Raw genomic sequence first — 17381 nt, forward strand, 5'->3', positions numbered from 1 at the left:
GCATTGCAATAGTCCAGCCTGGACAGAACAAGAGCTTGAACAATACATGATACATAGATACATGGTTGTGTTCTAGGATAGCTGACATGTAACATGTATTTAATCTAAAACTATTTCAAATAATATTTTATAATTATTGTAAAATTAATGTACATGCCGTTTTATGAGCTTATATGAACTGAGAGGTTATATTCTGTATATCTTATAAAGCATTTGTCACACCGCATGACTATTTGGGTGAACTGCAAAAAAAAAAACTAACATCTTAAAATAAACGAAATTCTACAGTGATAAATGTAGGAAAAGAGAGGACTTTCATTATCTTTACCTTTTAATTTTGAAAGCACGTCGTTAACCTTGTTTTCAGATTTTTCTCGAGTGTCTGCGACCAGATCCTTCAGTTCTGGGCTAATTTTATCTCCTGATGGACCCATTGCGCTCACCAGCTCGGAAAAACGTGTTAGATTTCATATATAAAAACCCATGTCGAACGTCAAGAGTTTATTTAGTTTATTACTTCTCATATACTGGGTAAAGATGTAACTTCCATGATTGTTCTGGTCAAGAAAAGCGACAAAACAGACGGCAACAGAAAAGAGCCAGTTCAGTTTCTACGGTAACCTTACGTCATCACACTGCGACCCGTACATCGTGTTGAGAATTTTTTTTTTTTTTTTTTTTAAATAATTTTTCACACATGATGTTGTATCATAACAATACTCGGTATTTTTGTTAAAATAAAAGACAAATTGACTGACTGTTGTGCATTTACCAACTCCAACAAGGGTAAAAGCACAACTAGTGTGACGAATGATAACGTCTTGAATGTGTTTGTTTGGAATACATTTTTATTTTTTTGTGTTAATTAAATTTCCTAACTTATGTAATAGGCTAACGGTGGAAATTCAATGTTATAGCCTATTTATTTACCATAGAACTAGAAAATCCCATTTGCTTTTTTAAAAATACACATTTAAACCTGTTTTTTGTTTACAGTCTATGATTTAAACATAAGACTGAATCACTTGCACACACACACACTTTCTTATTTTAATATATTTTGAAATTTTAACAAAACACCTTTTGTATAACAAATACTTCTCTTTTAAGCATGCATTTTACAACATAAATTTCAACTTAAATTTCGTTTAAATATATTTTGGTCATTCAAAATATACCTTACGCTATATTGTGCAATGAACATGCAGACCCCAAAATAACCTTTGTTGTTGTTGTTGTTGTCCTTGTTTTGTCCAATTTGCCGTTTGTGACATGAAAAGCACACAATTGAACAAAAATGGACATAGCATTCCTTACTTTAATCTTTAAATTTATTTATCAGAATTTTATATTGAACCATTCTGAAAAATCTGTCAAATAAAAAAATCTGTCATTACGTTTTTGAACATGTTTTTGTTTTGATTATTGTTGAAAATGTTCAAATAGAATGATGTAAATATTGTACAAAATATATTGCACTACAACAAGAATAACAGCAGTTCTTGAAATTAGATTTCAACTAAGTGTATTTCAAAAGGTATATTTTATATAGCCTAAAAAATATGTTTCAATCTGTAATTTGGCTAGAATTATTTTTCGTATGGATTGAATTTATGTGAATTATTCAAAGAAATCCATGTTTCATTGCACCCGTCATAGACGTGTGTGACACTTTTAGAACATTGAGCGCGAGACAATACAGATGCGCTACATACATTTTCAGTTGATTTTTAGTTATTTAGTGGGATGTTTCTGTCCCCTAGGATGATTTTAACATCAACATTAACATTTTCAAAACACAAAGAATCGCCATGAACATTCAATAATTACTTATTAATTTATTTCTATTTGATTAAAACAAGTTTTTGGTTCATGTGCTCCTCTTTAGATCAGGGGTCTCTACAGCACTTCCTCTACTGTCCCGTAGAGAAGCAGGGTCTTCAGGAGCCTCGCACCAACAGCCCTAGTGTCCTCTCCACTGAGGATCAGCAGGTTCAACCTCCTCCAGCTCAAGCCTCCAACAGTAAATTCACTTTATGTACTTTGTCAAAAAATGTTCATGCTTGTTAACATCAGTATTTTAGGTTAAAATAAGTACAAATATTCTAAATAATAGAAAGCCAACTATTACTATTTATTTATTAAAACTACAGGTGTGATAATTATGAGAACAAGACCCAGCTAAAGTCACTTTTTTATTATGATTTACTGTTTTCTACATAAAATCATCCTTCATAAGGTAAAGAACATTCTGTGAAAAAGTAACCTTAATATTGACTGAGTAAGACCATGGGAAAGATTTAAATCATAGTGAAATTAATAGTTGAAATTAAACTTTGATGCTTGTTATCTCATAATTAGATTTTGAGACTTTAGCCTGGATTTCACAGAGAGGGTCACATATACATTAGTTTGAGAAATCTGTAAAAAGTGTTCCTGACATGGCTCAGCCAGAGTACTGTACCAGTACCAGAGCTCTCTATCTAGGCCTTCCTGGTCCCAGCACTCCATTACTGTCCAACTAATTGACTTCCGGTACAGGGACCTTCTAAAAAATTCTGCCTATAAGACATTCTTGGGTATATATTGTGTCTTAAACCTGTAGTTTGCAACAAATTCTAGTGACCAGTTACACCATATCTCAATATGCAGTCTTCGTGTAACCAATCAAAAAACTATTTTCTTCAGGCACAGAACTCTACTGCCCTCGTAAGTGGCAAATACCATTGGAAAACCTGCAACTGTGTGTGGAGACCCTCCAGACAACAGTGACTTAAGGCAGCAATATTTGCATATGGCAATATTACTTGTCTAGGGGTGTTTAAATAATGTTTCAGAGGTTCCTGATGTGATACCAGACAGAACTGGTGCACCACTTCAAGAGCTTCTCAGTTAGCTTAGCATCTTGCAGGCTGATGCAAGTCAACGCCATCCCTCAACGCCTTAGCATCTTGCAAGGCGGGCAATGTTCCTGCCACAGTCAACCAGGCTTAACAGGCTTTACTCAGCCTAGAGCTCACTGTTTTAGCCACCCAGTCCTATTGATTCCTGTAATGGCCATCCTGGAGGTACCTACAGTATGAACTCCCCCTCTCAGAACTCCCTGTCAGTCATTCCAAGCTCCCTTTCAAAGCCACCCCAGTTGCAAGGATTCTTAGCTGCTCTAATGGTTCCTACCATGATTTGAAGCAGATCTCTTCATTTCATGAGTCTGCCCTATAGAGCACTCTTTAGGTTTACCTAGAGGACTTCTACAGCCCTGAATGTCAGCGGAGATCAGGACAACTACATGAGCCACAAAGACAGATCCCCAGTGAGGACCTTGTCTCCTAGACGGCCACCGGGACAAGTCCACAGAAACCAGTTGAGTCCTCTGCACAATGTGACATTGCTGCAGCCTGGAATTGAACTGCTGGTTTCGTCTGGTCAGGGGAGAACTGGCCCCCCGACTGAGCCTGGTTTCTCCCAAGGTTTTCTCTCCATTCTGTCACCAGTGGAGTTTTGGTTCCTTGCCGCTGTCGCCCCTGGCTTGCTTAGTTGGGAAAACTTAATTTCCAGCGATATCGTCGAATTCAATGATGAACTGCCTTTAACTGAAAATTGAGTGCTTACTATTATCATTTTGCATTATTGACACAATATTTTCCTAATTAATGATGTACAGTTGCTGACACAATCTGTATTGTTAAAAGCGCTATATAAATAAAGGTGACTTGATTCCCTGCCATGACCGTCCAGTTTGCTGTAAAACATGTTCCTGCCACATCCGAGCCAGAGCTGGTTCCCAAAGCCAGTGCTCCCTAGTTCCAGTGCTCGGTATCAACACTATCCTCAATGGAGCACTCCCTCAAGGGTGCCTTCCTACAGTTCCTGACAAAACCGTTCCTGTCACACCAATCCTAGAACTCTCCATCTAGGCCATCCTGGTCCCAGCACTCCCTAATCTTATATCTGTTTTTGTTAGAGCTAATTATGGTACAGAAAATACATACAAATAAAATTTGCCAAAATAATGCTGACATAAATCAAGCTCTTTGCTACCTTATGTTCAATAGCACAATGAGATGAGTCTTAACACATTGATGATCGATTTCTTAACTAGTTTACTATTAAGCTTATCAAAGACTCTCTCTCTCTCTCTACTTTAACATTTATAAAAAAGGAACATAGATACCTTTTATTTAAAAAAAAAAACTGTGACAGACTTCTTCCCAGTTTTCAAAACATTACATCAGTGTGCTTTTGGTTAATGAACTCAAATAACATCTTTCTTTTCTTACTGTCTCTTGGCACCTAGCACCATGTGAGTTTCAGTTACTGAATTTCCTAACACGGCCTTGGAGGATTTTATGAATTTAATAAACCTTTTAATAGATTTCTAGAAGTTCAGGAGTCCCTAATAATTAAAGCAAGAAAATAAAAACAATGCTTGGAAGATCAAAAAGGAATATGAACACTGACATTCATATGCAAAATTATTCAAACACAATAAATTAAGAGTTTAATATCAGCTTTGTGAATGTATAATGTTAAAATACAGGACTAACTGTACCCTGTATGGATTTAATATGGAACATTTCTAGTATTATTCAAGACTGAATCCTAGCGAGCTTAGGACCGAAGAAAAAAACATCACTGAGAAATGTGATATTCTTTGATATTTCACATAATAATTTAATAAAAAAAATAAAGAGACATTTAAAAACATCCACTGATTACATATAATCAAATTAAAAACACAATACAAACATTGTCATACTGACTTATTTCTTTAGATCAACTCTCAGGGTCTTCTGCAGACTTTCTATGCTGGCATCTAGTGCTGCAAGCCCGTCCCTGAAATTCTGCTCATCCTGTGTGTTAAATGTGGACCAGGAGTTTATGCTCCAATCAGAGGCTAAAGATTTAATATCACACGAGGAAAAGGTGTTCTCCGTCACTGAAGGGTGTCCAGTGGATGCTGACTGAACACCCATCCTTAGGCATCGACGGGCATGTTGGGATTGCACTAGCTGATTGTTTAGGTCCTTATTTTTCTGATTTAAATGTAAGGCCATGCCATGATGATCTGAAACGTAATCTCGGCCATCATTCTTCACATCCTGAACGTGAAGCCCATCTGAGATGTCCAGCTTTTCAAAAGCATGGCCCATATATTTCAGGCCTACATGAGCATCCACATCTTCCCTTTGATTCTTGGATGTTATCAGCTCATTACACTGAGTGAGTGGATTACTGTGAGCAACTCCTGAGGCAAGCTGCGCCACTGGAGTCTCTCTTAAAGGGGCAAACGTTGTTCGTTTCTGCTCTTCTAACTGAGACACATTCTCAGCTATGGTTTCCAGGGTTGGTTTGCGTATATATGGAGAGCAGACTGGCATAAAGTTCTCTTTTCCACCATCAGTCTGACCAGGAGAGGTTGGTTGTAATGTCTGGGACCTACAGTAAACTCGGTGGGGAGGAGAGGCCTGTTCGATGCCCTCCAGGGTCTGAAGGTAGGTCTTCACAGAGTTTGAAAGTTTATCTGAGACAGCGGACTCCCTCTGTGCATTTTCATGCAATTCCAGAACACTCTTGGTAAGCTGAGAGTTTGGTTGACACAAGTCCAACTGATGAGAATATTTGCTGGTGTCTTTTGTTTGACTTATCTGCAGATTTCTGTGTGCATGAAAAAAACAGCATTTGACCTACATATTCGGTTATATGCTACATTCTCTAAATTACATTTGAAAGTGTAATTTCATTGTAGTTTAGATGAGTGGCACTCAAGCCAGAATTTAAATTACATCAAGTGGCACAAAGTACAGAATTAAAATTGCTTATTCTACAGTACACACACAAAAAGGAGGGCTTGTCATGCAATCTGTCCATGATAACATGTCTACTTTGGCTTTTTGGCTTTTAATCAAGTGACAAATGAATGTTCGTCAATGCACATCCTTTAACTTCAACAACAAAACAGAAGCACTTTCTCCTCCCTTTTAAAAGTTGATCATCTTAACTATGTTTATTTGCATGTAGAATGATTTTTTTCACTGCTCTCCATGACTCATGAGAACATACCTAACCCACCGGTTTAGTTAGTTACCTGATGACTTCCTGCAGTCTGCTGATCTCTGTCTCCCTCTGCTGAAGGCTCAAAGTCAGTTCCATCTTCTCAATCTCATACTTTCCAAGTTTATTCTGGCAACTCTGCATTTCAGCTAATGCCTCACTCATCTCTGCAAGGGTAAGTAACTTGACAATTACTCACAGCATAAAGAAAAAGGCTTCAAATATGTATGTAAATTGAACAGCAGTCATGTTTTTTTAATATTAGTGAAATAAAGATATCTTGGAATGTGCAACAAATGTTATAATGCAGTCATACCTGTTAATATAATATCAATATAGTGATTATAAAAATAAATTCTAAGTTGTTTTTTTTTTTAGAAAGAATAGGACAATATAAAAATGCTAGACGGTTAACATATTTACTATACTATAATTTAAGAAAATAATAAATAAAACCAAAGTAACAATATAATATAACAAATACTGACTAAAACATGATTTAACAATGAAAACAACAGTCTAAAAGAATACTCTTACCTAGTCTTAGCCGGCTGTTCTCTAACTCACACAAGTCTTTGTGCAGCTTCATGTCACTGTCTTTGTCCTCCATGGCTTTCTGTAGTCTCATGTTCTCCTGTTGCAGATCATCGAGCTCTCTACGGCTCTCATTTAACTGAGTTTGTAGATTGAGGTTTAGAGACTGTAACGTAACTACTGTAAAACAAACATGCCAACAAACTCAAAGGTTGTTTTCATACATCCACTTGGCTAGAAAATACAAGGCTAAATTCTAAGAACATATACATATTTGTACATTTACTCTTTCATTGATTTATTCGTTTCTAAATCAAGCCCTTAATAGACAGCATGAAGCCACTCACCCTCCATGTCGCAGGCCTCCGGCCTGTTCCGCCGTTCTGCTCTCTCTCTCTGTAATAACTGCTGATTGAGTATTCGCACACGCCTGGGAGTCATGCAAATGAATACAAATTAGACTTGTCAATTGAAGTGTGATTTATTAAGATAAAAATAAAAGGATGAAAATTTAAAGGGGTCATATGATGTTGCTAAAAATAACATTATTTTGTGTATTTGGTGTAATGAAATGTGTTTATGTAGTTTAAGGTTAAAAAATCACATTATTTTACGCATACTGTACATTATTGTTTCTCCTCTATGCCCCGCCTTTCTGAAACGCTTCGATTTTTACAAAGCTCATCGGTCTGAAAAGCGAGGTGTGCTCTGATTGGCCATCTATCCAGTGCGTTGTGATTGGCCGAATACCTCAAGCGTGTGACGGAAATGTTATAATATCCTGAGGGGCTGTAGGGCGAGTGCGATCTCAGCCTGGATGTTGGTGCTGCCCACCATGACAGGAAGCAGTGATGCCGTGTCCCGGCGCAATGAGACAAAACCAGTAAAACCCATTATAAACGAGGCATTTGTTGCATCCAGTGGGGACATAATTACTTATACTGTCTTTTTTCGAGTTTCATTGCATCGCGCCACGTAAACATAAAACCATGTCTGCATTTTTGATCGGAGAAATTACAAACAACAAGCGCTACTCTACACTGCTCAAAACTCGCGTTTGAATCGTCAGTGGCAAATTCTTTGAATATGAAAACGTACTTACAGACTGTGAGTCCGAACAGCCGGCATTGTAGTCTACTCTACCAGGATCAAGAAACAGTCCTCCATAAAATGCACCGCACACGTCGGAATATTTGGGTTGAACTGTTCTGGAACAGTGTTGTAAATACAACTTAACCACTGATTTCTAGTCATGTCCTCTTTTGGAAGGCCAAACAAAGTATTTTCGCTTTCACAACGAAACACAGCGTCTTCACAACATGGCGGCGGCGGCAGCAACAATAAAGATACACTTTCTTTCTTTGCGTGAACATTTGGGCGGTGTTATGCAAATCTTCCCACATCGTGACGTAGACATGTGGGGGCGTGTTTAAACGAGGCGTTTTAGGAGAGCGTGGACGAGTCTTAACTTTTATAAAGAATATCTCTTTGGGTTTGAGACTTTAGTCTTTGCAACTTTAGGGATCTTATCTATTCACGAACAGCTTGTAACACTCCAAAGAGAAAGGAACACTTGAAATTGCATCATATGACCCCTTTAACATAATTAATCTGCATAATTAAGCTTATGTCCAATGCCATGCAATATATTGACTTCTAAGGTCGCTTTTTGTATGCTATTCAATGCTTTTTTGCCACAGTAAAGACTCTGGATTAACTTGATTTGGAGGCTTTTCTCAACACATACTGATAAATCTGATTAGTTTTTAGTTTAGATTAATTAATTGGCATGTATCATGTAATTAATTTAATTGCAGTTTTATATTCTATTATGCAGTAGTTGTTAGTATTCTATACACTCTTCAAGTCACTGACCTTCGCAGCTGTACATTCTCACTCCTGAGGGGCTGTAGGGCGAGTGCGATCTCAGCCTGGATGTTAGTGCTGCCCACCATGACAGGAAGCAGTGAGACGCTCTGCTCCACCTCAGAGATCAGCCGCACAGCATCATTGTCTGCACAGAAGAGTGAACATTAATACCATGTGAAACTAACACACACTCTGCTCATCGGCCAAGTTTCTAGAATCTGCAAAACCAGCAACTCAATCCTTGGGTGATCTGATACTCTGACGGTCCAATATTTTATTATGTTACAGAAAGTGAATTAGATAACCATCGTATCAGCTTTCATTAATCAGATCTAGAGATCAGGACAGAGGGAAGAAAGAAAGACATCCCTGTAATAAGAGCCTGACAACAACAATATACACAGAGAACAAGAGAAATTTTAAAAGATATGTCGACAAATGTCTCATTGTTTTTGTCCTGTATGATGTACTTTTTGTTCCACAGAAGAAAACAACAAAAGGTTTGGAACAACAAAAGTGTATGTACAGTAAATAACAGAATTTTAATTTGTTTAGTTTTTTTTTTTATAGATTTGCTACATCTAATATGATATGAAAGAATTAAAGATGAATGGAAAGTCAAAGCAAGGAAAAGAAATAAAATATTCTCACCCTGATTAGCAACTAAAGTCTTCAGCTCTCCCAGCAGATATTTAACAGTCATCACTTTCTGTGTGGTTTTCTCTGGACTGGTGGGTTTGGCATTGTGATTTAGAACAGTTAATTTCTCACAGCTGATGTCTCTGACAGGTGTAGTGTCCATCCCATCTTTTATGTCATCCTCTGCATTAGTACCACTTTCTTTAGAACAGATCTCCTGCTCCTGGTCATTGCAAATAACTAGTACTGGTCCATTTGGATCAGATTGAGGCTGGCTGACCTGGGGCTGGTTGGGCACCTGTGTTGTTAGCACTGCAGATGAGGGACAGGTTGAGGACCCAGTGGATGATGCCAAAGGGGCACTTGGCTCTACAGATCCCACCTGATGATGAAGCACCTATATTATTAGAACCATCAATGAAAGTGCTAATTCAGTACAATTAGGTCAGTTAAACATTTTACACATACAGCATGTGTATTCAATAATGAGGAATAATCCGAACCAAGAAAATTACCAGGACAATTCAAAAGTTTGAGGTCAAGTTTAATGCTTTAAGATTAATACTTTTATCCAGCAAGTATGCATTCAATTAAAGGGGTCATATGATGCGATTTCAAGTTTTCCTTTCTCTTTGGAGTGTTACAAGCTCTTGGTGCATAAAGAAAATCTGTAAAGTTGCAAAGACTAAAGTCTCAAATCCAAAGAGATATTCTTTACAGAAGTTAAGAGTCAGCCACGCCTACCTAAAACGGCTCGTTCTAACACGCCCCCACATATCTATGTCAATATGTGGAAATATTAGCATAATGCCGCCCAAATGTGCACGCAAAGAAAGAAGGCGTGGTTTCAGGAACAGCAGTAGTGTTGATGCAGCCATGTCAGGGAGACGCTGTGTGTTTCAGTGCGTAAGCAAAAGCACTTTATTTGGCCTTCCGGAAGTAGATGCAATTAGGAATCATTGGTTAAGATTTATTTACAACAGAACAGCACAACCCAGATGTTTGAATTTGTGCAACGCATTTTATGGACGACAGTTTTTTGAACCTAGAAGAGTACAAGGCTGGCTGTGCACAAAGGCTATTTAAAAAAAAAAAAAATAAGTGTGTTTTGTTATTAGTTTAAGTATTTGCTACTGACTGTTCAAATGTGGAGTTTTACGCAGCACAGAGTAACGCGTGTCGTGTGTGTTTGAGGGGAACAGGGTCACATCACAGGAGAGTGAACTGTCTGTCAGAAATCATAGCACGTCAGCTGTCTTAACCGCGGCTTGTGTACTGCATCATCACTGTGTCTGTCATGCGACTCTGTTGCCCTTTCGGGCTTGAACTGATGGTAAAACTAACGACATTATTAACTGTCTTGATATTTACTTTGAAAGCTTGAAGCTCGCGATTATGGTAAGGGGCGTTACATTTCCGACGCGTGCTTGTGGTGTTCGGCCAATCACAATGCACTGGGTCAGCTGGCCAATCAGAGCAGACTGCGCTTGTCAAAGGAGGGGGCTTTGTTGAAAACGACGTGTTTGAGAGAGGCGGGGCATAGAGGACCTACAATAATGTACAGTATTTGAACAATAATGTGTTTTTTGAACATTAAAGCATGTCAACATATTCTGTTACACCAAATACACAAAATAACGATCTTTAAAATAGCATCATATGACCCCTTTAATAAAACATGAAAGTAAAGACTTTCCCATTATTACAAAATATTACTATTTCAATTAAACACTGCTCTTTTGAACTTTCTAATCATCAAAGAATTTAATTCTTGAAATGTATCACGGCTGTTTCACGGTTGTCAACTGTTTTCAACACTGATAATACAAAATGTTTCTTGAGCACCAAATTAGCATATCGTTTCATTCCTTTATCTTAACAAATTATTTTAATCTTTAATTATTTAAGTGTTATTTGTATAGTTTCTGAAGGCTCATGCAACACTGAAGACTGGAGAAACTGCTGTTAAAAATTCATCTTTTCTATAGATGAATAAAATATATTAAAATAGAAAACATATTATTTTGAATTATAAGAATATTTCCCAATATTACTGTTTTTACAGTATTTTTAATTTGAGAAAATGCAGCCTTGGTGAGCATAAGAGACTTATTTGGGAAAAAAAAAATAGAATGGTATTGTAAGTCTGACACATATGAACAGTACATAGGCCAGAAAGCTAGTGTATACTATGCAAATGTTATCTGTGTGAAATTCTGTGGTGATAGGTTTATGTTCAGTTATAATAATAAAACAACAATATATTGACTTCCACGTGCTTTACTCGTCTTAATTTGGGTGATTTTGTCAGTAATATATATATATATATATATATATATATACAGTTTATAGGAAATGTAATTAAAATTATTTTTATACATTTTAATGGATCAACAGCTCTCATTGTTTGCATAGTGGATTATAGTGCAGTAAACATACAGGTTCACTGTGAGCTGATCCAGGTCTCTGAGGGCTCAGTGCAGGTGTGGATGTAGTCAGCCGACAGTTAAATACAGTGGATTTGTAAACCTGACCTGCAAACAGAGAGAGTAAACATAAATTACATTTTCATTTACTAATTATATTTACTATGTTAGAGTCATTATACTGTGTGTTAGTGAGTCTGGAATATTACAGCTAGCAGCAGGCTGAGAGTAAGCCAGTGGAAGTGAGTTTTGCCGTTCATGTTCTGCTTGCGTTACAGGGGTCAGTCCTGAAGGATGATCCTGTGTCACTTGTGCCCGTCTGATCCCAGGGTTCTGATCACGATGCCCAGCTGAACTCAGGTGACAACTGGCAGATGGAATCGTCTTCTGCACTGGAGCTACAGTAAGAGAAGAACAATATGTTGTGATCTTGAGGTATCTGTGCTTCTGAAAATGACTTTAACGATAATGACCCGTTTCTACTGTGGCATTCACACAAATTGTACTAAGAATTTTACAACAAAGGATGGAAATAGGAAGACTGACAAATGTGTCACATTTCAAAAACAAGTATAAATTCTTGCAGAACTTCTTTTGATAAGATAAAAAAAGGTACAATATATTTGAGGACATTACCTGGCCTTTTGTTTGCATGTATAGCTGTGTTTGTCTTCTTCCCATGCCTTTTCTTGTCAGTTTCCATTTTTCTTGATACATTTTTGGGTTTGGATTTGAAGGTGCAGGTTTTTGTTCCCTGTGGTTTGGGCTTTGATTCTGTTGTGGGAAGATTATTGATCTCATCACTACTCAAATACTAAACATAGAAAATGTATGGATTTTGTAAATACAATACCTGCTTGTTCAGCTTGAAGTATCCCATTGAGTAAAGCAGCACATCGGTCGAGTCCCTTGTGTATCGTCGTCACCTGGATGCAATTTTCAATGTGAAAGAATGTCACAGAAGCTTAAATTTCAGTTCTGTTCAGTTTATACACTACTACTTCTGGTATGTGGCTGCTTTACCTGATCTTCAGAGTCTGTAGAATAAAGAGAATATGCTGGTTCTAGAGGAGGAACACATCTCCCAGCAACCCTAAACCAGACACCATTTCTGTATGTCAAATGTTTGTGTTTTTCTTCTAAAGGATTTCTTCTAAAGGATTTCTGTTATCCAGTCTGTTACCTTTTCTTGTGTATCTGTCCACGTCCAGAGGCTGTCAGTCTGCCTGTTGAGATCACCTGCAAAACATAATTTGCTTAGTGATAAAACAAAACAATGTACAATAACTTATATAATATAAATAATAGCTTGCAACCACTACCTTTGGTCTTGATACTCCCTGTCTTGCCATACTTGATTAAATCTGCAAAATTCACCAAGTGCACCTACCTAGCAACAAATATTTATTCATCGTGATCGTATAGGTCTAATAGTGGTTTGCCATTGCTTGTGTTTACTGCGTAAATTAACTTCAAATACAACTTCAAAGACCAAAATCAAAACTGCACTCATCTAAAAACTAAGGAATGAAAAGCAAAACAAACCGCTGCTGTTACAATCATCACCAGTAGTTCAGTTTGCGTTCAAAACGGAAGCTGAGTGCCGTGGACCAATAGGAAAACAGTCAGTTTTAATCTGTGGATTTCATTGGTGGATTACAGTAAAAAAAAAAAAATCAAACCTGTCATCTATTGGCCTCGGACTATGTCAATCAAATGAGCACTAGCCACTCAGATTCCTCAGGCTTAGCCAACGCCATTACGGCTTCAGACGCCAAAAAGGTGTTTCTATGGAGATGGAATGGCAGAATAATCAGTCTGATATTTCGCGGTTCTGTAAAATGATATTCCAGCGTGTCAGTTCTAGAATTAACCTACTTTTTATTTGTATTTTTATATCTATTTTTTGCTTTTAATACTTGTTATACAGTAAGTTAAATAACTTCTTTTATTTTTATTTTCAGTATCTTAAATAGTCAATATGTTAGCACAAGTAGGCTCATGTAGTTTTCATTTAATTCTAGTGAAATGAAATCGGTCAGCATAAGTGGTCCACCATATTTCAGAGCAGAGTGCGAAATACCCTGCATTACATCAAGTCTTGTGAGAGAACAAGTAAGCTAAAAGCCCTGAACGCTATTTTTGACTGGGGTGTTTATTGCCTCCTGAGTAATGGGTAGATGAGGTTGCAGTCTGTTCTCTTCCTCTCGTTATCCCATTAAATTCTCATCCAAAACACAGTTTACCACAATTGATGAAATCAGACACCCTCACCATGCCATATGCCTTCCTGTGATGAAAGAAATCATAGAGCTTTTCAGAAGGGAAAAGGGACCACAAACTATTCTTAAACCGATTTATTAGACTAAAAATACTGAATCAGGATATGGTTTTTATGGATTTAGTTTGATTGTTTATAAAGTTATCTATCTTTGAACAACTATATCTGTAAAATTCACTTATATATATTTTAAAGATGTTTATATTATACAAGGTATCCAGATAAGAGAGTGCCATGTCATCCTGGGTCTGTGAAATCTCTCTCTGTAAAATAGATGCTACAGGTCACAGAACATCTCAAATGGCAAACATACATCAGAGCACACAGGATCATTGTTCGGATGTGGCGTGAGCCATGGCATTTCTATATATTATTATTTAATTTGATGTAAATCATGAATTCACTTGTATACGTTGTATTCAGATTCAGCTGTAATTCAGAGTCAAGAATATGATCACCTTTGCATGCCCAGCAGTGAAAGTTTCAGGTTTGAGATCCATTAAATCAAGCATAGATCGAGCACTTTTCATTAGACCACTGCTCTGAAGATCTCATTCTCACAAACTTTCCCCTGCATACTCTGAAGAATATAAATTCTTCCTTATGAATGTTTGATGACTTATAGATTTGTGTTCTGCTTTCTCAGCAGGTTAAGTAAATCTACATAAAGTGATATGAAGCTGTTCGTTTTGATCCTCACAGCACTGCCTACTCGATGTTTTCCAGCTGGGTTTTGATGACATCCTTCTGGAGGGATGATCACCTGCCTTGGTGTAAGAACCATTATAAAAGACCAAGCATACACTAAGAATCAGTCCATCTGATACAGGTTAATTTAATAATAGCAAAATTAGACAAATAAAGTATGTCTACTAGAACACTGCATGCTTTCAAATGAATTGCTTGCACACAGAATTACAAAAATGTGAATAATTTTTTTCTGTTGTTGTATCATTCCTTCTAACGACCACTGAGGCCTCTATGAAACCATATTTCCTCAAGAGGGCAGCATTTCACCATCTGCTAGCACGTTTTCCTCACATAGCCTCAATATTTCTAAGAAAGCGTTTGTCTGTCATTGAATTTAAAGGAACACTCCACTATTTTTGAAAATAGGCTCATTTTCCAACTCCCCTAGAGTTAAACAGTTGAGTTTTACCGTTTTCGAATCCATTCAGCCGATCTCCGGGTCTAGCGGTAGCACTTTTAGCTGTAGCTTAGCATAGATCATTGAATCTGATTAGACCATTAGCATCTCGCTCAAAAATGACCAAAGAGTTTCTATATTTTTATTATTTAAAACTTGACTCTTCTGTAGTTACATCGTGTACTAAGACCGACGGAAAATGAAAAGATGATATTACGCAGCACCTGAAAATAGACTAACTTCCGTCAACATAACCAATGTGACCACCTGCTTGCACAGGGAGCGTGCTGGGGACTATTTTCAGGCGCTGCGTAATATCATTGCGCCTGCTGCACCCATGGTACGGCAGCAAAGTTCCTTGATTATTACGCCAGAATGAGAGTATAGTTCCTAGCCATATCGGCCTAGAAAATCGCAACTTTTAATTTTCCGTCGGTCTTAGTTCACATTTTTGAGCGAGATGCTAACGGTCTAATCAGATTCAATTATCTATGCTAAGCTACAGCTAAAAGTGCTACCGCCAGACCCGGAGATCGGCTGAATGGATTCGAAAACGGTAAAACTCAACTGTTTAACTCTAGGGGAGTTGGAAAATTTGCCTATTTTCAAAAACAGTGGAGTGTTCCTTTAAGTTATGTAGAAGACCAATTAATCATTTTAATATTATCTTGCAAATCAGCAAGTCATGCGGTAATACAATCATTCAGTATGTCGGCATTTGTTTTCGCAGATGTTAAATTCACCCTGTGCAAAATCTGAATCACAGGAAGACCAAATTTCCTGGTTAGAGTCTACAGGGCTATTTAACTTCCAGAAACAACACAATTGTGCCCACGCTCAAGCATACTTTTGATTTCTAAACAAACATTCTCATTAGTAAGGGGGTGTGGAGATTGACGGTAGTGCTACTGGCACATTCTCACCAAACTAAATAATATTGTTACAACTAGACTTAAAGTTTTTATAGACTGTACTAAGAACCTGATAATAGGCCCTACAAGTGACACAATGAGACAATACAGTAATATTATGTGTACGTTACTATATAAGAATAATCATTCAAATGTCGCTTTTATAGGCCTGCAGGTTATTTCCTGTTAATTTGAGGAACAAAGTAGGCTACTCGAACTAAGTCTGTGTTTGCAGGTTTCTTATTATTTATTTATTTTTGCTAATTTTAAGTGGAGTTGTGTGGTTTTGCCTCCAGCACTTATGAGCGTTTTTCGCTTTAAAAAAGATCACTCGGAGCAGGGTTTCTCTCAGCAGCCAGCGGAGAGTGGAAAATGGAACACCTGGAGTGGATTTAAAGCTTGGATTTGGAGTTGAGAGGGGAAATCTAGCTCCGCTCCACTCATATATGTGCACCAGACCATGAAGCTTTGGTTTCTTTTTTGGAACCATTTTCGTTCATGACTAAAAAAAAGAACGATATTAATTGGTTATTAAAAATACAAATTCTTTAGCAATATAATTCCTTAATATAATAAATATTATATAATAAATGTATTATATAGTGTAACAATCTATAAGTTCTCACTGTTTGTGTGAAACTGTTTAAATCTATTTTCAAAAATTATAATTTCACAGAATATCTAGGCTACTACACTCTAAAAAATGCTGGGTTAAATACAACCCAGTGCTGGGTAAAATAGGGACAAACCCAGCATTTTTTAGAGTGTAATGTTACTTTTAAAGAATAACATGACCAACATTTTATTTAAACAACGATATTCAGTGAACAAAATAACCACTTTTATAGAAATCTGCAAATAAGTTTTAAATGGGGTTCCAATGATAAAAGCATCCTAACAGACCGCGATTCGTTGATTCTAATTAGTAAGCATCCCTTTAACAGGACCGAATGGTGATGGTTGGGGTTCTCTGGCCTCTTGAAAAATACACACACCCCATTATTAGGAAGCGCTTGAGCGCATCAGGAGGACAGATTGGTCCAGTTCTCCACGCTGCGCCACAATAAAGAACCTCTTTCGCGCTAGAACGATTGTATATACCTATATAACAGTCGTTGCATTAGCTGCATTGTTTCATCTGTAATAGTGGGAGGCTGGAGCATATCGTGGGAGGCAGTTTGCGGTTCGCTCGGTCAGTGTGGGGAGCGCTGCCATTATATCCACTGGGTCACATCGAACGGATGGAGGAATATACTACGGGTGGAGGAGGAACGGATGAATAAGGGATTTTAAGAGACCTGCATTAACACTGCATGCACGTTTTTCTTTTTTTACGGCTCTCTCTATCGGGGTTCCCCCAGCAGTTGTCTTGCAGAGGCGGGCAAGCTTTAAACAATAGCGCCCCGAGGAGCGCTGGATACAGTATCGCTGAGCGCAGAACCTCGGGCATCATCATCATCATCATCATCATTCACTACTACGAGCGTTCACCAATGGAGACGGCCACGCGCTCTAGTGTT

General features: G+C 37.6%; 2 protein-coding genes across 7 annotated transcripts in view; both read right to left on the bottom strand.

Moving 5' to 3' along the window:
• iqcb1 (IQ motif containing B1) overlaps positions 1–622 on the bottom strand; it is a 9325-nt gene extending 8703 nt beyond the window's left edge. For both annotated transcript variants that reach the window (XM_016472490.1, XM_016472489.1), the window contains exon 1: positions 329–622. In XM_016472490.1, the coding sequence (XP_016327976.1) occupies positions 329–434 (106 nt within the window). In that variant the 5' untranslated portion in view covers positions 435–622. The remainder of the gene's footprint in view (positions 1–328) is intronic.
• Positions 623–4637: 4015 nt separating this feature from the next.
• LOC107677612 (coiled-coil domain-containing protein 14-like) lies at positions 4638–13136 on the bottom strand. Of its 5 annotated transcripts, XM_016472566.1 has the most exons (14): positions 13068–13095; positions 12845–12912; positions 12706–12761; positions 12546–12615; positions 12376–12448; positions 12159–12296; positions 11732–11920; positions 11536–11630; positions 9109–9493; positions 8464–8602; positions 6936–7018; positions 6592–6768; positions 6089–6221; positions 4639–5658 (listed from the first exon to the last, which is right to left on the bottom strand). In XM_016472566.1, the coding sequence occupies exons 2-14, from the start codon at positions 12872–12874 to the stop codon at positions 4764–4766; spliced, it is 2463 nt and encodes an 820-aa protein (XP_016328052.1). In that variant the 5' UTR covers positions 12875–12912; positions 13068–13095; the 3' UTR covers positions 4639–4763. The 5 variants fall into 5 exon arrangements, with proteins under 5 accessions (XP_016328054.1, XP_016328052.1, XP_016328057.1 ...); XM_016472567.1 differs by having other exon boundaries at positions 4640–5658; positions 9109–9478; positions 12845–13135; XM_016472568.1 differs by lacking the exon at positions 12159–12296 and having other exon boundaries at positions 4638–5658; positions 12845–13136.
• Positions 13137–17381: the final 4245 nt, after the last annotated feature.

Source organism: Sinocyclocheilus anshuiensis, unplaced genomic scaffold, assembly GCF_001515605.1.
Source record: "Sinocyclocheilus anshuiensis isolate Anshui unplaced genomic scaffold, SAMN03320099.WGS_v1.1 scaffold472, whole genome shotgun sequence".
Lineage (NCBI taxonomy): Eukaryota > Metazoa > Chordata > Actinopteri > Cypriniformes > Cyprinidae > Sinocyclocheilus > Sinocyclocheilus anshuiensis.